The sequence below is a fragment of the Babylonia areolata genome, chromosome 5 (assembly GCF_041734735.1).
Source record: "Babylonia areolata isolate BAREFJ2019XMU chromosome 5, ASM4173473v1, whole genome shotgun sequence".
In the NCBI taxonomy this organism is placed as follows: Eukaryota; Metazoa; Mollusca; class Gastropoda; order Neogastropoda; family Buccinidae; genus Babylonia; species Babylonia areolata.
In genome coordinates, this window is record NC_134880.1 from 52,358,198 (window position 1) to 52,379,756 (window position 21,559).

The window sequence follows — 21,559 nt, forward strand, 5'->3', positions numbered from 1 at the left end:
GGCTGGGGTTTTTTTGTGTGTTTGTGGTGTGTGTGTGTGTGTGTATGAGTGATTGAGTGTGTGTGTGTGTAAGTGTTTGTGTGTGTGTGTTTGTGATGCTTTACTCAACATATTTCATATTTGATATTCTGTCTATCTATTATCATTTAGAATTTGGCAGCGGACTGTTAAAATCTGTTGTGTTGCTCAGTTGTGTCTGTGTTTGTTGTTTATCTGTGTGTTGTGAAGGCTGCACACGGCCAGTAGAATAGAATAGAATAGAATATGTCTTTATTACCAGGTGTACCGGGGTCACGAGGAATATTGGGTACAAACATAAATCAAAAATCATACACAGACACAGATCCAGTAGAAATTAGGATACATACATGTGTGTGTCAATACAAAAACTTGTGCATACTCACACATGCATGCACACACACACATGCACGCGCACACACACACACATACACACACACGCACACATACACACACACTCACACTCACACACGTTTGAACAGAAGCCACATATTACATGTGGATGGGGCTAATGACTAGATCTTCAGGTAGATGGTTGTTGATTGCACAATTCTGTTTCATAGAAGACTAGGGTTGAAATGCATCATCACTTGTTTAGTGTTGAACCATAATGTCCTGTTCTCATGCCCAAGATAATTTCAATACCGTTTCTTTCCCTTAAGTTCTTTTAAGTCCTCTCATGCGGTCAGTCTTTTCCTCTGAGAAAAGTTGTTGAACAGTTGAAGGTCTTCAGAAAGGAAATCATTTGGTCAGTTCTCTCTTAATATCTCTTGTTTCAATTTGTTTGTGTTATGTAAAAGTTGCTCTCTTAATATGTCTTTTTTCAAGTTCCCTGTTTATATATTGGAGTTGTGTTCTTGTCTTCTGTATATTTATTATTTCAGGTTTTCCGATATCTTTTTGTCCTTTTCAGCTAATTTTGTTTTGTTTGTTTTTTGTTTTTTTCCAAAAAAAATTTTCTGCACCCCCCTTACAGGGCCCCCCTGGCACAGGAAAAACAGTGACCTCGGCCACCATTGTATATCACCTGGTGAAGCAGAACACGGGACCTGCTTTGGTTTGCGCCCCCTCCAACATCGCAGTGGACCAGCTGACTGAAAAGATCCACAAGACTGGTCTGAAGGTTTGTCTTTCAGCAGTATTGCTGGTGTTGGAGAATTTCAGAGAATACGCACATACACACACATGCATGCACGCACGCATGCACAAAGACAACATTTTCAAATTGCATGAAAAAGCAAGCTTTCTTATTTCAGTTGCATTGAATTTGCTAGTGTGTGCTGTTGATAAGAATTTCAGAAAAATAGAAAGTGATATGTTTTTGTTTGATGAATGTGTGGGGAGGGAAAAGGGGGTGATTCTTTCTTCTTACTATGATAATGCTTCAGGGATAATGTTCAGGGAAAACTCCAGCACACTAAATGCATGGTGTTTTCTGTACACAAGACTTTCTTGTTTGTATGTATTATTGGAAGAACCCCTGTCAACAGTCATGGCGTGGCAGGCAGTAGGGTTTTGTGAAAATAAACCTGCTGTATCTAAACGATGGTGGAGACTGACATTTTCACTGTGCCATCTTGATTTGGGAGGGGGAATAAGGGCAAACTGCGTGGTGGTTTTCAGGTGGTGCGGCTGTGTGCCAAGAGCCGAGAGGCCATCGACTCCCCCGTGTCTTTCCTGGCTCTGCACAACCAGATTCGCAACATGGACAGGTGTGGTTAAAGTTCACTTTTTTTTGTCTGTGTTTGTCTTAGCTTATTATGTTTTTCATTTGCCTCGTTCTCTTCCATTTTTCTGTCCTTGTCTTTCTCTGACAGGCTGTTCATGTTGAGTCTTTCAAGTGAAATAGCATTGAACTCTAAGACATAGAGATTTTCACTTGAGAAGGGATAGATTATGTCAAGAATTGAAATAAAACATGTCACCAGCTCTTTTTTAGGTCATCAAAAAAATGATTATCTAATTGAATGCGACTTCATTTCAGTTATAATCAGTTATAAAAAAAATGTGTCTTTTGTACAGGGATAGGAAGGATGAAAGGTTTAAGTTGAATCTATAGCAGTGAATGTTGCAGAAACAACGAAAAGGCACTTGAAGAGTGAAATATCCCAAAAAATATATACGGTAACTGGTTTGCATAATGTTTGGTTTGTATAATGTATGTAGAACTAACATGGAATATAAGGTGATATGACACAGTGGCTAACATCCTAGCATTTCCATGTGGTGACAGAATGATATGATGCCTTGATGGCTGGTGCCTAACTGTTGTGTTTGCTGTGGTGCAGTGTCCCCGAGCTGTCCAAACTGCAGCAGCTGAAGGACGAGACAGGAGAGCTGTCCTCCACAGACGAGAAACGGTACAGGGCCCTCAAGAAGCAGTGTGAGAAGGAGCTGCTGCAGGTAAAGATATACACCGCCATTCTCATAATTATGGTTTTGTGTGCTGCTTTCCAAGGTGGTGAGGCTTTCTGATCCGGGGCCTGATTCTGAGATTATAAGCTAAGATTTTGTGTCTCAGGTATGTGTCAGGAGAAACTTTAGCAAAGTTTGCAACTGAAAACTGAACACCCCGATGTATATGGATACTCTTATTGGCTATTTAGATTCCTGCTTTCGTTACATCATTTGCATGTCCCTGATTTTCCAGGCTGTTTCTTATAATTGGTAGACAGCAATTTTCAAGTGTTTGTATGCTTAACTGGTACACATGCACATATGAACAACTTTGAATGAGCTTATTGCAGTTAGTTGTTTCAAACAATTCCAGAGAAAGCATACGATGTTGATGCTAATTCAGTGGCAGTATAAAAGCATTGCAAATGAGTTGCCAGAGCCTTTTAAAATAGCTGAAAGGGTTATGGGTGATAAACTGAAGCTCATGCTGTTCTATATATTCTTCCATCAAGTGCCCTTTGCTAAAAGGCATGATTTCTTGTGTGCAGGCTGCTGACGTGATCTGCTGCACGTGTGTGGGGGCTGGTGATCCTCGCCTGGCCAAGATGCAGTTCCGCTCTGTGCTGATTGATGAGAGCACCCAGGCTACAGAACCTGAGTGCATGATTCCTGTCATCCTGGGATGTCGACAGGTCAGTGGTCTCCACACAGTTCTCAAGGCATTGCTGTGCATAAGGCACAGTACCTCTTGTTTTCAAGTAAAAAATCTTCAATAGGGAAATGTTCACAGCACTAATGGCAGATTGTAAACTTTCAAGTGTGCCACATTACTTGTTTTGTTCATGTATGGAAATTTTGCAAACATTGGCCATTACAGCTACAGATTGACAGTTAATTGCCACAGCCTTCAAAGAATTCAGCTTTGATTGACCGGATTTTAACTGTTTTGACTTTTCTGTATCTTTCCTTTTACACACTGGAATCTCTTTTTAACCAGAAATAAAAGTTTTCGAAAAGGTTTGTTAATGTTTGGCACATAGTGAACAAACTTAATAGAGCATGGAGTTTAAAAATAAGCACCTTCTGTATGGAAAAATTGTCACAGTTGATTTTTGTCCTGGCAGTTAATCCTTGTGGGGGACCACTGTCAGCTGGGCCCGGTGGTGATGTGCAAGAAAGCAGCCCGTGCGGGCCTGTCCCAGTCGCTGTTTGAGCGCCTGGTGGTGCTGGGGATCCGACCCATCCGCCTGCAGGTGCAGTACCGCATGCACCCCGCCCTCTCCGCCTTCCCCTCCAACATCTTCTATGAGGGCTCTCTGCAGAACGGCGTCACTGCAGGTGAGGGGCTGTTTTAGTTTTGGGTTATCAAAGAAATTAATGAATGTATACTCTGGATTCTTGTTCACACTTGCACAAAAGTTTCTTTTGCTCCTGGTCATAGGTACCGTGATTATTTTTTCCCCCTTCATTTATATCAGATGCTCAGTGCAGGTGAGTTGAATATTTAGGTGTATACCCGAAATCTGATAGATTAAAGAAAGAATTGCCAGATTCAAGAGAATAATGACTTGTGTTTATGACATCCAACATGGTGAAAGGTTGAATGCTAGTTATTACCTAGCATACAGGATTAATTATTTTAAAATATTATCTCCACCAGAATTTGCAAAAACCATTTTAAACACAGCATAGCTTAAAAAAACAAACATCAAATTATGATTCACAGTGATAAAAAAGAGAGAGAGAGAATGCCCAAATCTAAGCAGAAAGATAAGTCAGTAAACAAAAATGAAGAGCAGTGAAAGTTTTATTGTCTGATTTATGCAAAATGTCACCGGTATTTGTACAAAATGTCACATCTTGATTGTCCCAGCTGAACGCCTTAGAAAGAACCTGGACTTCCCATGGCCCCAGCCAGACAAGCCCATGTTCTTCTACTGCACTAATGGGCAGGAAGAGATTGCCAGCTCTGGAACCTCCTACCTCAACAGGTGTGTACAACACAGTGCCTGGCCCTGGACAGGAACAACGTTCACCCAAAGTTTGCGCTCAGTACACTACTGATAGCTTTTTTTTTTTTTTTTTTTTCTTTTTTTTTTTTTTTTGAGGGGGACTGGGTGGGGCTTTGCTTTCTTTTTTTTACAAATAATGTGCAAAAATGATTTTCTCCTCCAAGTCAGAAAGTCTTCTGGGGTTTTTTCCAGCCATATGCATTTCATTCTTTCTCAATATTTCAGATAATTTTCATGAACAAAAACACAACTTTAATTTTTTCACATGTGGATACACATGCTTCCTCTGTTCTTGAGTTGTTCTCGGTTGTGCTCTATTGAAATGAATAACACTAACAGTGAGTGAAATACATAGAAAAGATTCATGTTGTTGTTTTTTTCAGTGAGAAGAAAAGGAGGGAATACTGCATTGGATGTGTTGAGGTACATGTTGACAGAAGTGGTTATGCTCCTGTGTTGTGTGACAGAACGGAGGCAGCCAATGCAGAGAAGCTGGTGACTCGCTTCCTGCGATCTGGGGTGCTGCCAGAGCAGATTGGGATCATCACCCCTTACGAGGGGCAGCGCGCTTACCAAGTTCAGTACATGCAGTACTCGGGATCCCTCAACAAGAAGCTGTATCTGGTATGTGTTTGAACCAGATTTCCTATTGCAGTTAAGCAACAACACAAAGAAAAAATGAATAGATTTAAAGGAAATGGAAACAGACAACTTGTATATAACATATAAATGAACAAACAAAAATTAAAGAAGAGTGGGTTTCACATAATCATTGTGTCATCCAAGCTCAGAGATCAGTTAATTGAATGAAAATTACATTGTGGATCACGTTTTAGTTAAAGAATTGTTGATCAAATGTGCTTTTGCCATTGCTTGTGATACCTCTATGGCATCCAGTCAGCTTGGTTCAGGGATAAAACTTTAACCTTTAGCTTGTGTTGGACAGGAAATTGAGGTGGCCAGTGTTGACGCCTTCCAAGGCCGTGAGAAGGACTTTATCATCTTGTCCTGCGTTCGCTCGAATGAACACCAGGGCATCGGCTTTCTGAATGACCCTCGACGTCTGAATGTGGCTCTGACACGAGCCAGGTGGGTTCTCACTTGCAATGTTTGATCTCTCTTATGTTTTACCAACTTGTCTCCCTTCATACTGCATGTATGCATTTTCTGGATTCAGAGAGGTTTTGAAGTTCAGATAAAGCAAACTCTTCCAGTTGAAGAACTTCGCAGTTTTTCTTGATATTATGTGAAACATGTGTAATAGAATATTGTAAATCCTCATCCTAATTGAACAGTAGAATTAGTTTTTTCTAAATTTGTTCAACTTTGATTTGATTTGCCTCAATACAGGTCTCTATTCCATTTCTTTTTGTTTGTGTGCTGGGTGATTCAGGGGTTTTTTTTTGTTGTTTTTTAATCAGCTTCATCTTGGATAACTGCATAGAAAGTAAGGTTAGATTTACTGCATGTCTGAAGTCTGAAAGTTTCACTTGAAAGCATGTGTATCTCACTTGTGCAGCTGGTGGGTGGTTACGAAAATGAGGGGGGAGCTGTTGCTGATAGCAGAGCACAGCCCACAGTTTGTCGCAAATGACAAGGTGTCAAGTGTGCAGTTAACCCCTTCACTGCTAGTACGTTTTGCTATGGCGTATGCTGAGAAAATTTTCAGAAAAACAAGAAAAACACGCCAATGATTTTAATTTGCTTATATTTCAAAAAGTACTGAAGATAAGTGCATAAAAGTATATATCAAATGAAAGGAAAATGAACCAAGATTTTGTTTTTGATACTCACATGTTCAAATAATGAGTCAATCTAACAGAAAAATTCCATAAAATGCATTAATAAAAAAAATTAGGACTGTCATTCCACCATGTAGGTGCTACAATATCAACCAGGTTATCAACCTGTCTTTCTTGTGACTGTTGTGATCAACCACACACACTGTCAAGGCTGAGCAACAGTGTCCAGGTGCATAAGACACCAACACAGTCCACACAAAGAATGAAAAGGGTGTACTCACCCAGGATCTATCGCCAGTAAAAACCCAGTGTGTGGTACTTGCAGAAACAGTCTTCAAGACACAGTGCTGGTTTGCTGGGGCAGTCTGGGCAGTAGAACCCCACATCCTTTCTTTGTCCTTTCTTCCAGCAGACTCTGCACCTCCTTTGTGGCCAGGCCTTCTGTGGGGTAGGTGGGATGAAGTGTCGTCAACACAAGACAAACAGCGTGGTCATCTTTAGCAGTGTCTTGGTCACCAAAAATCATGGCACTAATTACATCCTTCTGAAGTCCAGGAGTGTACTGTTGTTGCCTGCTTTTTTGTAGAGGATGTGTGCATTCAGCATGGCAATTTGTAGAAAATGCACACACAGCTATTTGTACCACTTCAGGGTTTTCCTTGTGACATTGTAGGGATGCAGTTGTTGGTCATGATGGTCCATGGCACCCATGTTTTTGTTGTAATCCAGAATTGCTGGAGGCTTGTTTACTGCCCTTTGGTCTTGCTGCTGCTGGTCTTCAGCTGTAGGTTTGTGGCAAGTTGTCAACTCCAGATGATCCAGGATGAACATCATGATCATCACCATGCTGCATACCTGAAACACATTGCATAAAAGACTAAGTTTGTTGGGTTTTGGGTTTGGTTTTTGGTTTTTACATATAAAAAGATCATGAAATGGTACCATTTTATTTCTGATTGTTTTCAGAAGCATTGTTTTCAGAAGCTGAAATACAAACACACACATACCTACCCCACCCCCCACCCCAAACCCCCAAAACACACACACACTGAAACTGGTTCATGGTATGCCACACCCCCTTCATTCTCTCTTTCTCATACAAAACAAAATGACAACACACACACACACACACACACACACACACACACACACTTCTACAAGTGTTGCATTTACAAAGTAATTTAGGCATACAGTTCTGTATATCATTCTCTGATTTCAGTTTTATAAACATCATCTCCCCCCCCCCCTCTCTCTCTCTCTCTCACTCACACACACACCACACACACACACAACAACAACAACAACAACAATAACAACAACAACAAACCAATACACACTCAGGAACGAACACACAGAAAGCTGCAGGCGAGCGACACACGCTGTCATCAACAATGAGCCAGCCAGCAAGCCACGCCCCCCTGGGCTGTGATGGTCACAGTACCCACGTGACTGACTGACTCTCACTCACATTCACTGATCAGTGACTGACGAAGCCACTTACCACAGCTAACACATTCAAAACACACACAATGCAGTCATATTCATTGTTACAACAAACAGAAAGCAAACAATAAACTGACAAACCTCGAAAACACCCACCTGCATCTTGAATCAGCTGAGCTTGTCTGTCTTCAGTTTCGTCAATAACTCCACCTCCCACCCCCCTGCACTGTCAAAATCAGCGTCTTCGGCATCAACTTCACGCAGTTCTGTCTCATTCAGTCCACAATCTTCATCTCTACTGTTTGCATCACGAAAGAATTCTTTCAATACAAGTGCAAGTGTTGGGGTTTGTCTGCGTTCAGCCATGGCTTTGCAAACACAACTTGAGCTTCGTACAAACTTGCAAAACTTTCGCCATAAATATGACAATCCAATGAATAATTTTAGCTTATGGAACTCAGGAGATAAAGAGCTATCAGGGGAGCTAATTTAATGGTTAGCAGACTGTATTTTCTGTAATGCGGGACTCGAAACATAGAACGTTGTAACATGACGTACGGCGCACGTCAATACAGCATTGCTGAGCGACATTTCATGACGTACGCCGTACGTCAACAGCGCAGTCAAGAGGTTAATCAAGCAGCACTCCACATGAATCAGTGGATCAGTGCAGATCAGAAGCTTATTGCTTGCCGTTTTAAGTGCAGAGATTGGAGTGATGTGGAGTGACGGCCAAGAGGAAATGCGTCCGCCTAGGAAGTGAGAGAATCTGAGCACGCTGGTTCGAATCACGGCTCAGCCGCCGATATTTTCTCCCCCTTCACTAGACCTGGAGTGGTGGTCTGGACGCTAGTCATTCGGATGAGACAATAGACCGAGGTCCCGTGTGCAGCATGCACTTAGCGCATGTAAAAGAACCCATGGCAACAGAAGGGTTGTTCCTGGCAAAATTCTGTAGAAAAATCCACTTCGATAGGAAAAGCAAATAATACTGCACGCAGGAAAAAGTACCCCAAAAATGGGCGGCGCTGTAGTGTAGCAACGCGCTCTCCCTGGGGAGAGCAGCCCAAATTTCTCTCAGAGAAATCTGTTGTGATAAAAAGAAATACAAATACAAATCTAAAAATACAAATTTTCTTACTCCAACAAAATTTTGAGTTACCACCTTGTAATATTTTTTCTTATAAGTCCACTTCTGTTTGTATTTCAGATATGGAATAATCATCGTTGGTTATAAGTCCACTTCTGTTTGTATTTCAGATATGGAATAATCATCGTAGGAAACCCCAAGGTCCTGTCCAAGGTAAGACTGGATTCTTTCAGCTTGTTTGAGGTTTGTGCAGAACCTCAGCCCTATAAACCCGTCGTGTTTGAGTTATGTACCATTTTCTTCATTCTGAGTTGCTGTCAATATCAGATTTTGTACATTTCTTTCTCCCAGTGATGGTTTGTTATTCTTTCCATTCTGTTCTTCTTTCAGACCCACTTGATAAACCTAACTGTTAATAAACAGTAAAATCACCCTTAAGGATATAATTTGTTTAATGTCCATAATCTGTTGTGGTTAGTAATGAAATAGTGTGAAATATGCTAGTGGTGTAACAATGTTTGTCAGATGTTTGAGAATTGTAAAGTGAAGGTTTGGGTGAGGTGATGTTTTACAGTCAGGGGAAAGAAATGCTGTAGGATGTTGTATAATGAAGGAAACTGGTGTGTTGACTGTGACAAGATAGAAACAGTGGGATATTGTGTAACAGTGGAAAGAGTGGTGTGTTGACTGTGACAAGATAGAAACACTGGGATATTGTGTAACAATGGAAAGAGTGGTGTGTTGACTGTGACAAGATAGAAACACTGTGGGATATTGTGTAACAGTGGAAAGAGTGGTGTGTTGACTGTGACGAGATAGAAACACTGTGGGATATTGTGTAACAATGGAAAGAGTGGTGTGTTGACTGTGACAAGATAGAAACACTGGGATATTGTGTAACAATGGAAAAGTTGTGTGTTGACTGTGACAAGATAGATACACTGTGGGATATTGTGTAACAATGGAAAGAGTGGTGTGTTGACTGTGACAAGATAGAAACACTGGGATATTGTGTAACAATGGAAAAGTTGTGTGTTGACTGTGACAAGATAGAAACACTGGGATATTGTGTAACAATGGAAAAGTTGTGTGTTGACTGTGACAAGATAGAAACACTGGGATATTGTGTAACAATGGAAAAGTTGTGTGTTGACTGTGACAAGATAGAAACACTGTGGGATATTGTGTAACAATGGAAAGAGTGGTGTGTTGACTGTGACAAGATAGAAACACTGTGGAATATTGTGTAACAATGGAAAGAGTGGTGTGTTGACTGTGACAAGATAGAAACACTGTGGGATATTGTGTAACAATGGAAAGAGTGGTGTGTTGACTGTGACAAGATAGAAACACTGGGATATTGTGTAACAATGGAAAGAGTAGTGTGTTGACTGTGACAAGATAGAAACACTGTGGGATATTGTGTAACAATTGAAAGAGTGGTGTGCTGATGTTGACAAGACAGAAACAATGTGGGATACTGTATACTTATGAAAATGGTGGTATTTTGACATTGACAAGATAGAAACTGTTGGATGTTATATAATACAATATGTTTTTATTACCAAGTGTACTGGGGTCGCAAGGAATATTTTAGGGTATATTACACCAGGGTACGAGTATGAATGAAATGATATATGATCACAAATACAGCGGGATTTTTTTACACAAACGCATATATCCATATAAGAGCAGGCACAAGCACATGCACACATCCCCTCCCCATCAACCCCAACACACACACACACACAAATATACATACTCAAAGCATATTGATGCATGTGCCCACTTGAATACATGGAAATGGTGGTGTGTTGCCGTTGACAGCAACCGCTGTGGAACCATCTGCTGACGTACTACAAGGAGCAGAAGTGCCTGGTGGAGGGGCCTTTGACCAACCTGAAGGAGAGCCTCATCCAGTTCAGCAAACCACGCAAGCTGGTTAACTCCACAAACCCTGTAAGACCATCTCTGTTCAGGAAGGGGGGTGGATGTGAGCCGGGCTTTTTCTGTGTCTGTGTCAGGCATGCTTGTTGCTCCAAATGTTTGGGGTTTTTTTGTCTTTCTGCTCAAATGTCAAATATGAGTTTCCAAAGATGAATATGATAAGGGAAGGAGAAAATTATGTTAGGTCCATTTATGGTCAGTCAAAAAGTGGGTAGAGATTTAAAAAAAAAAAAAAAAAAAAAAAGTATATTGTTTTAGGAGTTTCAAAAAATGAACATGATAAGGGGAGGAGAAAATTATTTTAGGTCCATTTATGTTCAGTCAAAAAGTGGGGAGAGATTTTTTTTAAATGTATTGTTATTTTTACTTTGATCAAATATTGTTGGATTACATGGTTGATGTGTGTAACGTGCAGGGCGGACGGTTCATGAGCAACACCATGTTTGATGCCCGGGAGCTGCTGGTGCCTGGCAGTGTCTATGATAGAGGTCAGTGCTCAGGGAATCAGGACAATTCGGAACATTCTGCCTTCTGTCTTTTTTTTTTTCTTTTCTTTTCTTTTCTTTTTTTTTTTTTTTTTTTTTTTTTTTTTTTTTTTTTTTTTTCAAGGTGTATGTTTTTAATTCAATTTTCACAAAAGCACACAGAAAACATGGGGAAACAAAACAGTTAAGATACACAAGAAACATAACTGAATTTTATATGCACAACGCTCATCAACAATATAGTACATTCACAAGAACGTGCTTCTTACACACGAGCACATTCATGAGCACTCACCGCTCCCCTCTCCACCCTGTGTGTTTTTCTACATTAATACACCTCACTTCATTTACAGTATTCATTCATTGTGGATCTAATCAAAGCTACACTCTACTTTTGGTTGATCACAAGAAAAACTTCCTTTCTCAGATATAAGTTACGCATACACACACAATACGTGCTCTGATACATATACGTATAGAGAAACACGCACGTACATAAACACACAATTATTGTAATTAACTTTTGTAAGGGATCCACTTCTTGTAGAAACTAGTGTGTGTCATTTGTTGTTTATGGATATGTTCTTCAATATTATACATGTATTGCAGTTCCTTCAGAAAGGATCTGCCTTTTGTCTTGTTAGCAGACACAGCTGTCTCTTTCGGTATAAATGTCACTTTGTTTTTGCAGTGAGACTTAGAATCATTGTTAACATTTTCAGAAAAAAAGGAGTTTGATGTAGTAATGTTTTCCTCAATCAGTATATGTTTCTTTTTTATTTTATTTTTTTTGTTTTGTTTTGGTTTTGTTTTTTGTTCTTTTTGTGTGTGGTTGGTGTTTTTTGTTGTTGTTTTTTCATACATTGATTGGTTTTACACACGAGTGCACAAACATGTACACACATTTTCCTCAATCAGAAAATGTTTGAACGTGTTTTGTTTTGTTGTTGTTGTTTTTTTGGGGGGGTGTCTTTTTTTTCTTCTTTTTTTTGTGTACTTTGGTTTTACGCACATGGGACGCAGACGCACACCCACATACACAACACACACACACACACACACACACACACAGAGACAAAACACAGAAAATGCTGTTTGGTTCACAGCGTAATGTCTTTCATAGGTTCCTCAAATAGTGTTGAGAACAGGAATGAAATACACTGTGTGATGGACTGACCAGGCATGCCATACCGTGAGCCAGTGGTGCACACCCACGACCAGCTGAACTTCATCGGGCCGGAGCGTGCCTACACCCGCAGCGCCATGAACCTGCCAGTGCCCGTCAACATGTTCCTGCCCCCGGCCCCGCAGGCCTTCTTCAACCAGCACATGCCACCTGGTCAGTCCCTACCTCTTTGTCTTGGCCACCTGTCTCACATTTCTTCCCTGTCCGTTTTCTGTGTACATGTTGGCCTTTGGGACCCATTGGCTGTGCTGACTGTCTGAAGGCTTTCTTGGTCAAGAGAGTTGGGGTATCATCTGGGCAAGACACTCACTCTCCACTATGATCAGATTCTTGACCAGATAGTCAGGTCTTTTCTTTTCTGATGGTCATAGTTTGACACTGCCTACTAGTACTATCATCCATTTCAAACATTTTCTGTTTACATGTTTTGCAAGTTGGCCTTAGGGGCCATCACTATGCTGACTGTCCAGAGTATCACTTTCTTGGCCAAGAGAGTAGGGGATGTAATCTGGGCAAGACATTCTTCACAGTAATCAAAATCTGGCCTCTTCTGTTGTGATTGTCATAGTTTAACACTACCGACTATCATACGTTTCATACAATTTCTGTTGACATGCTGTGTACATGTACACTCATTTTTAACTACACATACTTAACCGTGACCCACTAGTGCAGTTGTCTTTGTTCAGCCATGTGATGTAGCATATATGGATCAGCCTGCACACTTTGGCACCTCCCTGAAACTGAAAACACTGCCATCTCACTAGCCACTATTTATTTTTTCAAAAACAGTGTCTCTGCATCCCCATTTTCTTTTTCTCTGTGTCCAACTTGTTTAAGATTGTTGGTCAGGGTCTGTCTTTTTTTTTTTTTTTATTGTTGTTCTCCATTTCTCTCTTGCTCAAGTCTTCAGAATGGATTTTGTTTTTATTTCATGTATTTTATTTCTTTTAACCAACACTGCTTTGATCCTTGAATCCCACTGTATTTTAATGAATATCAACAGATTGTCTTAGAACTTATTTTCATTGTCAAGTGTTATGTGTGCACGAGTGAGAAAGAAACTTCAAGTGACTGTTTATCATGCATTCATTTGTGAAAGAGAAGATAACTGCTGTTTTAGTGTTGTCAGTGTTTGTCTGAAGACAAGAGGAAATTAAAATAATGGAAAACATACGGAGACAAGACAGGAGACCATCACTGACTTAGCTGGAACAGTGAGATGTCCATGATGATGAACATCAGTCAGTCGCAATGGGAAAGGACTACCATGGTTCACTAATAACGGCCCGTTTTTGCATTACGATTCATGTGACAGTAAGCAAGAAAGGAAAAATGAGAAGAAAAGCAGCAGCAGTGTGTGTGGCAGACGCAGGCATGCAGAAGGGGATGCCAGGAATGGCAGGAGGCAACAGCTGGAACCAGAACCGGCGCCAGAAGCCACCGCGCTACAGCCGACACCAGCAGCCACCTGCCCAGATGAACTCCGGGCCTTCCCAGCCCAGTCAGCAGAGCCAGGTGAGGCACACACACACACACACATGCCACTGTTTGACGGCATGGCTGAAGAAGGCTGTGTCTATGTGGAATGGCGAGTGTGGGAGAGTGGGGTGGGGTTGGGGGGTCACGGGTAGCAGAATAGGCATCTTGATAGGTAAGAGGAGGTTGGTATTTGTAGAGTTTTGTTGTTGTTTTTTCTGTATTTTGATCGGTTAGTCAGATTTTGGCAATCTTGGTGTGCACTACAAGAAAGCAGATATGTCTCCCTTTTTTCTTTTTTTTTTTCTTTTTTTTTTTTCTCTCTTTTTTTTATGATTTATACTTTTATTGATGGAGGAGGATTTGTGAGTATCAGAGTGAATTGATTAGGATCTCATGCTGATGAAATTTTAACTCTTCAAACAAATACCGTAAAGTTCGGTCTGTTGAGCGCACTGGTATATAAGCCACACCCACTTAATTTTGGAAAATTGAACTTTATACAAACATAAGCCGCACTGGCTTATAAGCCGTACTTATTTCCAGTACCGGAACACATACTGATACTACAGAAAAGCTGTCAATACTGCAGGTTATGAAATAAACACAAGCGGGAACAACACAAAAGCAAGCGAAAATACTGCTAGTGCCACAAAAAAATAATAAATAAACACAACGAAAATAAGATCCATAATTTAGGGATAGTCACGTTTATTCAACGTCATCCTGCTCACTGAATCCACTGAAATCTTCGTCTTCAGTGTCCGAGTTGAAGAGAACCAGCACAGCTTCCTCCACCATCTTGCCACTGACTTAACCTCACTTTCACTTCATGAACATGAATGTGGAGGTCGCTGCTGGTTCGTCGCTTGCACTGTCATCTGCTAGGTCAGTCGCCTTCAATTTGAAGGCTGCATCATAGGCATAACATCGTGTTTTCGGCATGATGAGGATGTACACTTGAGCAGAGTAGAACTGAATGCTGATCTGAAGGCTTTAACGTGTGCGGATTTGATTTATAAAACGTGAGCAGTTAGTACACTATCCTGAAGCTCATCCAAAAATTCATGGACAGAAATCATGATTTTGGTGAGTTGAAGGGCAGCTAAGAATAGACGAGAACGTGACACTCCCGGGATCGTTAAAATCCTCAAATAAGCCGCATCATTGTATAAGCCGCAGAGGTTGAAGCTGGAGTAAAAAGTCACGGCTTATAGACCGAACTTTACGGTAATCAAAATGACATGTAACCCTTTTTTGTTGTTGTTGTTTAAATAAAATAATCATATTGTTCACCAATACAGTGCAATTACAGTGCAAACAAAGACAAAGGAGCATCAACAAGCTTAAAGCTTATACTGTGTGATAACCCTTGATAGAAAGAAATTGTATGTTTGTGTATATATATGTGTGTATGCCATGAAAGAAAAGCGGCATGCGGGCATGTCTGTGTGTGCGTGTGCAGGAGGTGTCGCAGGGATTCTCACAGGGCCCACTGACCCAGGGCCTGTCCATGTCCCAGGCCTTCCAGATGAGCCAACCAGGCATGAGTGGACTGTCCCAGGCCGAGCTGTCCCAGGTCAGTCACCAGCCAACCCTGGCCCCTCCCCTCTCATCCAGTATTGGGAGGGGGGGGTGGGGGTACATCAGGCTATTGTGTTTTATTACTAACTTGTGTGCATTTAGCTTGATGTGTTTGGCTTTTTGTTGATCTTTTGGTCCCTCTGCCATGTTTTGTGTGCATTGGACTGGGCCAAGATAGTGTGGTGCACAAATAATTTCCAGTTGGATCAGTAAAGATATAATGTATTCTACTGATCCTTCTTCTGGTTAGGCTGCATTTGGACAGAACAAAACCATTCTTTTACACTGTAGTTAGTTGTAAAATGTAGGTTATTTTAAAAGGTGTGGAAACCGGTAAAAGAAGAAGACATGAGCGAAGAAAAGGTGTGGATGTCTGTTGCTGGTCCTTTGAGAATGAGATTTTTGGTTTCTTTGCTTGAGCATTTGTAAATTTTTGCACTTTTAACAATCATTACTATTTACTTTTAGCCAATTGAATACAACAGGTTGTATACAATGACAGTTTAACAGACTGCTACTGAAGTCATTCAGCTGTGCCTGTATAGAAATATAAAATTGTTCAGTTGGAATATGACTTCTACAGGACTTGGGAATTGAATGTGGCATGGAATCTCACAAGACTATTACTGGAACAAAGTATGAGGTGATCTTGCAGTTGTGTTCAAATGTAGTGTGCATTACCACTGTTGAAACTGAGAGGGAATATCATGATTACTTACATTGAAAGGGAAAGCTGGAGCATCAGCAGTTCTGTTGGATTGTGACATGGGATGCTGTTACCTCTATTACTTCATACCTGAGCTGGGTGGATTTTCACCTCAAACAAAGTGTACTGGCAGTGTGCAGCCCGGAAACAGGCTTTTAAAAATTATTTTCAATTGAGCAGATTCAAAATAAGTGCATGGTACGTTGGAAAGACAAATCTTTCTGCTATCACACTGCTTTATTTGCGTTTCCTCTGTTACACTGGTCATGCAAGGAAATAAGAACACACGACGTCAAAAAAAATCAAATTTCATTCTGCACAAAACATGCTCAGGAGTTCGTCAAAACATCACAAAATACAAAACAAAAGAAAATGACGAAAAGGACACCCTGTCACCTTCATTATTATCTGTAATGGTTAAGTCTTCACACAAATTGTCTTCATTTTCTCTGTATTCATCTTGATTTTCTGAATCGCTTTGCTTGTCATCAGAACCACTCAAGTGACGCGATCACCCATTGACAGGCGGCGAGTGCTTTGGTTCAACATTTGTGGATTGTACCTGATATTAAACCATTCTAGATCAAGGGAAATTGCTCTTAAGATATATGGGTGATTGCTGAGTAGAATTATTTGAGTTTTTTCCTGTAGACTGTTGGTCAGATTTTTTGTTTTAAGTCAAACTGGTTACACAGATGTGCATGCAACATGTCAAAACGGCAAGTGACGCGATCACATAGATATGCATACCATGTTTTTTGTGTAGCCTGTACATCCATGCATATGTGTGTGGTACGTTGTTATAAAGTTAATGATGCGAAAAGAGGAAGAGTTTGTGCATGGTATATTCCATGGCAGTGTTTGGTAAACGTGTGTGGCTGGTGTGTGTGTGTGTCCACAGGACAGCTTCATGGCAGACGACTTCAAGTCCCAGATGGATGGTATGCTGTCCCAGGACTCCACATACCAGGGCGATCGTCACTTCATCGCCTCACAGCTTTCTCAGGGCCCCTTTAACTAGCCACGGTCCACCTGGCCCTCTCAGGTAAGTTGACGTAAAAAATGAATGAACAATAAGTTGACATTGCCTCTAGCGCCTGAAGAACAGTTACATGACTTCATCTTTAGATGTCACTACTTCAGCATATTTTAAATGTATTATCTGTTTTTCTTATTTTTTTATGTTAAGGTTTTACACAAACCTGGAATACGCTCTCAAGGCCTGATAGCGCATTGGTTTATGCGAAGGTCTGGCATCTCCTTTTTTTTTTTTTTTTTTTTTTTTTTTAGCTGCAGAAGTGGTGCAGCGTATATGGACCTGTCAGCTCGCTTTGACACCTTGAAACTTAAAACTACTTGACAGGGACGTCCTTGGTGAGCAAAGGCTGAGTTTGTGTATGAAGTGCCAATATTCAGAGTATTAGAGACTGAAAAGAGGTGGTGTGTTATAAAACAGATGTGACAGTGAAGTTGACTCAGAGCTGTGTGTCTGTATTTAAGACGTATAGGATGACACCAGTGTTCTGTGTTGTGTTGCTGCTTATGGTAGACTGCATGCAAGGGTGCTGTTTTCTGTAATGTGTTACCCTTGCAAGCCTATTGTGCTGTGTTTTTGATGGTTTCAGACTGAGCTGTGGCATATGCTGGCTGGTGGTGGTGGTGTGTGTGTTTTTGGGTGTGGGTTTTTTTGTCCTCAGACCATTTGTGGGTGATACTGTATACATTGCATTGTGGCATTGTTGGTGACTGTTGCAGACCTGTATGGGAGGTGTTGTGTGCACTCTCAGTTGCCCATGATGAGGTTTGAGAACCTGCAGTGTCCCCCACTCTAACCTCCCCCCCACCGTATGCCTCGCTCGCCTCAGCTGGCTTCCATCCTTACACCACCACCGCGCGCGCTCGGCTCAGCACCGTGAATCAGACGCTTTCTGCCTGGAGGGACATGGAGGAGTGACCGTGACAACCGTTGTCTGGAACTCCAGGACCTGCCTGGTGAGCACTCCTGTCTGCCCAGAGTGGAGGAAGCAGCGTCGTCTGCTTTGCCCCTGCCCATGGTTCGGGTGTCCTGAAGTGATGCCGGCCCAACCCACAGCATGGTGCGGATGGCATGGAGAGCAAGAGATAGAGGCGAAGTGGAGGAGGAGAGATGAAAAATTTGTCAACGACACTGCAGGACATTGACCAAGCCCTCATAATGACCAGAGAACTCAAAGGCCCAGCCTCTGTTGGACTAAAGGCTGTTCTGTCTTTACCGTGAAATGAGCGTCAAGGAGTCACTGACCGGGGAACAGGGACTTGTAGTTGTTGCTCACAGGTGGTGAGCTAGGCGTACAGCACTGTGTAGTCACTGGGAAGATGCCACCATTCTGGCCTGGCCTTTCTGGTGTGCAGCTGCTGATGCTCATCACTGGATATAGTGGATAGGATTGGATGTTGAGACAACAAAACACGATGGCTGCTGCTGCTGCTCAAAGCTCTCCCAGTGAAGGAATCCAGGTTTACAGATGCAGGCCCAGAATTTATATAACAGTTATAAAACATATTTCTGTATTTGTTATTATGTTGCATTCTTTTCATACTTGAATCTCTTCTTTCTTCAGTTCCACAGGAGTGTCTGATTTACTTGTCGGAACTTAACCTCTGCCCCCTCCTCAACCCTCTCCTCCCTTACAGCTGCTAGATCTGTCTTTGTGATTGTCACTGAGTTCTAATTACAGGCAAATCAAAGATTTTCTCTCATTGCGTTTTTAACAGTGTACTATCTTAAACAATAATGCAGTTTGGTTTTTAAAATAGCAATGCAGTATCATTTTTAAATACAGGAATGCAGTGTGGAAGACTGCAGTATCTTTTTAAAAAGAATAATGCCGAAAATTCAGATCTGCATATGTGTTGAGTAGTCAAGAGCGAGGTACTATGGTGAGGCAAGACAGCCAGAGAAGCTGTCTGCAGTGAGCAGGTCATGGCTTGTTGTCTCCACATCCTTTTTCTGTCTGTACCAGAGCAAAGGAAGACAGGGATTAATAACCGAAAACAGTGATTTAGCCAATAATGGGAATGTTTGGGTATGAGTTCTCTAGCAGAGACTTCTATTTCTTTATAATTTAGATATATATATATTTGTTTATGAAGTTTGTGTTCATTTTTGGCTTGTGTGTTTTTTTGTTTTTTGTCATTATTTTCCCCCTTCTTTACTTTTCACTTTATGTTGTGTATCTTCATTATAATCATTGACGCATATTTTTTTTTCATATTTGTACTCCCAACATCTTGTTTACCATTTAATTGCCCACATTTTAACAAAGATTTCCAATACCTTGACGGATTTAATGTGTTTTTTTATGGTGTTATTACAACAAAGAGTCAACCAGTTAGCTAACAATCTCCCATAAAATGTGAAGAGAAAAATAAGAGGAATCCATTCTTTCCATAAAATGTGAAAATAGGTTTCCCTGGTACTTTTTTAAACAAGGAGTAGCTGCTGGATTGGAAACCATGGTGAGAAGAGAGAATGACTACAGCAATGCATTAGTGGTGTGACATAGAAATGACGTGGTCAGTGTTGACCACATGGAGGCTGTACTTGGCAGAGGAATTGAGGTTGCATCATCAGAGCATGGGTACTCAAGACTGTATTCTGCTCTGGTTGCTTTGCCAGCATGTGTGTCAATCTGAAGGTTTAACACTGTAGACTGAATCGGAGGACTTCAAAGCTATCAAGTTAGGCAGCACAGATTACTAAGTGAAGCTTGGTATGGACTTGAATGTTAAGGGTTTCTTTTTTATCATGCAGCACATCATCTGTCAGATTGGTTATTGTTTGCTAGTCATTGTGTAAGCGGACCTCCAGCAGTACAGCCCCTTCATTCTTTAGGTTTGGAAGCTGTGTTTCTTTAACGGTTTTTTTTTGTTTTTTGTTTTTTTACAGACTTTTCTTTCTGTTGTTGTTTTTTAAGACGTCTTTCCACAACATGTTTCACTGTATCTGCTATCAGTAAAGTAATTATTTTACAAGTCACTGATATACAAGTAGGAATATTGGTTCATCTTTTTGAAAGAAAATGGGTGACATTCAGGATGAATGCTTACGGGATGGATGTGGTGCCTTTACATAATGGGGTGGGGTGGGGGAACAACATATGGACCACATGCATTCGTACACACACAACAGTCATACACATTGATAAAGAAAATCTTGATGGAAGACAAACTGTTGATTCCAGAAGTAAGAAAATTTTGATGGAAGACAAACTGTTGATTCCAGAAGTTAGAAGAAACAAATATTGCAAAACACATAAACTGTATGTAACATTATCCGAAAAATACTGACACGTATGCTTTTTGCCATCATGATTATGGCTGACTTGAAATTAGAAGGTTTTATGCTGAAGGCTACGCTGCAGTTAATCTTAAGCTTTTCCCATGGATTTGAAGAGAAGATTTAAAAGTATGCACAGTAGTAGAAAGGTATACCTCAGTCATTGAGTAATGATGGCATCATGGAATGAAATAAGGTAATGGCTGAAAATCTGGAACAGTGTCAATCACATCTCAGGGAATTGCCAGTTTGTTTATGCCAGAATTGCGTACATCTGCTGATTAAGAAGAAAGAAATGATTTATATATTTCTGAACACACACACACACACACAAAGAGAACTTTTATACTTTTTTTTTAATCATTAGCATTAGTGCATCAGTCCATCCATAATGCTATTCTTTTAATTAAACACTAACTGAAATTCTTTTTTCATTTGACAGGAGTGTGGAAAGTATCAGTCCACATTGAAATATTTTTCAATGCTTTAGAGTGAACTTTTGATTGTTTGGCTTACATTTTTGTGGTCCTGGGAAAAGTGTGTCTTGTTAGTCAAAAGTGTCACAACACTCCTTTACTTTGTCAGTTTTACTTGTCTGTTTTTTCTTCTGTCACTTTTTTCCCCATTTGTGTGTGCTTTATTTGTGTGTGTGTTGTTTTGGGTAGAGGAATAAACAGAAAGAAAGTTTTTTGATGTCTTTGTATTTACAGGTACGTTTGTATGCATGACTGAAGCGTGTATTGTGTGGCGTTCAAGCATTCCTGCGATTAATTTCAGTAAATCTTAGACTAAAGATGAGAAAACCATCAAGGGAATATTCCCTGAAAAAAAGATCTGCTTCTTGCAAGTGAAAATTGCATTTAAGGCTGGGCCATACAACTGATTGCATAATCAGTTACGAGAACAGTATTCGTTAAGAAAAATACATTCAGACAGGAAAAGAAAAAGTGGTGATGGTAGTGTGCTCTCCCCTCAGGCAACAATCAGGATTTCACAATGAGAAATGAGTTTGGGAAGGAAGTCAAGTGACATGGTACCAAGTGTCAAAGCAACAAATACACACATTGTCTGTTTTAACTGCAAGCTTTATTGGACACCACGCACCACATGCGTTTCTGAGACTGAATGGGTTTTATCAATCCCACAGAACCC

At 40.7% G+C, this 21,559-nt stretch overlaps 1 protein-coding gene across 3 annotated transcripts in view; it reads left to right on the plus strand.

Annotated features, from left to right (window-relative positions):
- The window catches only part of LOC143282162 (regulator of nonsense transcripts 1-like), a 34,168-nt gene extending 13,074 nt beyond the window's left edge, over positions 1 to 21,094 (plus strand). The window contains exons 11-27 of one of the 3 annotated variants that reach the window (XM_076587714.1): positions 995 to 1,141; positions 1,642 to 1,730; positions 2,307 to 2,421; positions 2,964 to 3,107; positions 3,540 to 3,753; positions 4,289 to 4,406; positions 4,895 to 5,051; positions 5,374 to 5,516; positions 8,823 to 8,842; positions 8,893 to 8,915; positions 10,530 to 10,661; positions 11,065 to 11,137; positions 12,315 to 12,473; positions 13,639 to 13,838; positions 15,265 to 15,378; positions 16,991 to 17,134; positions 17,845 to 21,094. In XM_076587714.1, the coding sequence (XP_076443829.1) occupies positions 995 to 1,141; positions 1,642 to 1,730; positions 2,307 to 2,421; positions 2,964 to 3,107; positions 3,540 to 3,753; positions 4,289 to 4,406; positions 4,895 to 5,051; positions 5,374 to 5,516; positions 8,823 to 8,842; positions 8,893 to 8,915; positions 10,530 to 10,661; positions 11,065 to 11,137; positions 12,315 to 12,473; positions 13,639 to 13,838; positions 15,265 to 15,378; positions 16,991 to 17,110 (1,968 nt within the window). In that variant the 3' untranslated portion in view covers positions 17,111 to 17,134; positions 17,845 to 21,094. Of the gene's footprint in view, positions 1 to 994; positions 1,142 to 1,641; positions 1,731 to 2,306; positions 2,422 to 2,963; positions 3,108 to 3,539; positions 3,754 to 4,288; positions 4,407 to 4,894; positions 5,052 to 5,373; positions 5,517 to 8,822; positions 8,843 to 8,872; positions 8,916 to 10,529; positions 10,662 to 11,064; positions 11,138 to 12,314; positions 12,474 to 13,638; positions 13,839 to 15,264; positions 15,379 to 16,990; positions 17,135 to 17,844 lie in introns of all 3 variants that reach the window. The other 2 variants (XM_076587713.1, XM_076587715.1) reach the window with 2 other exon arrangements.
- The last annotated feature ends 465 nt before the right edge of the window (positions 21,095 to 21,559 follow it).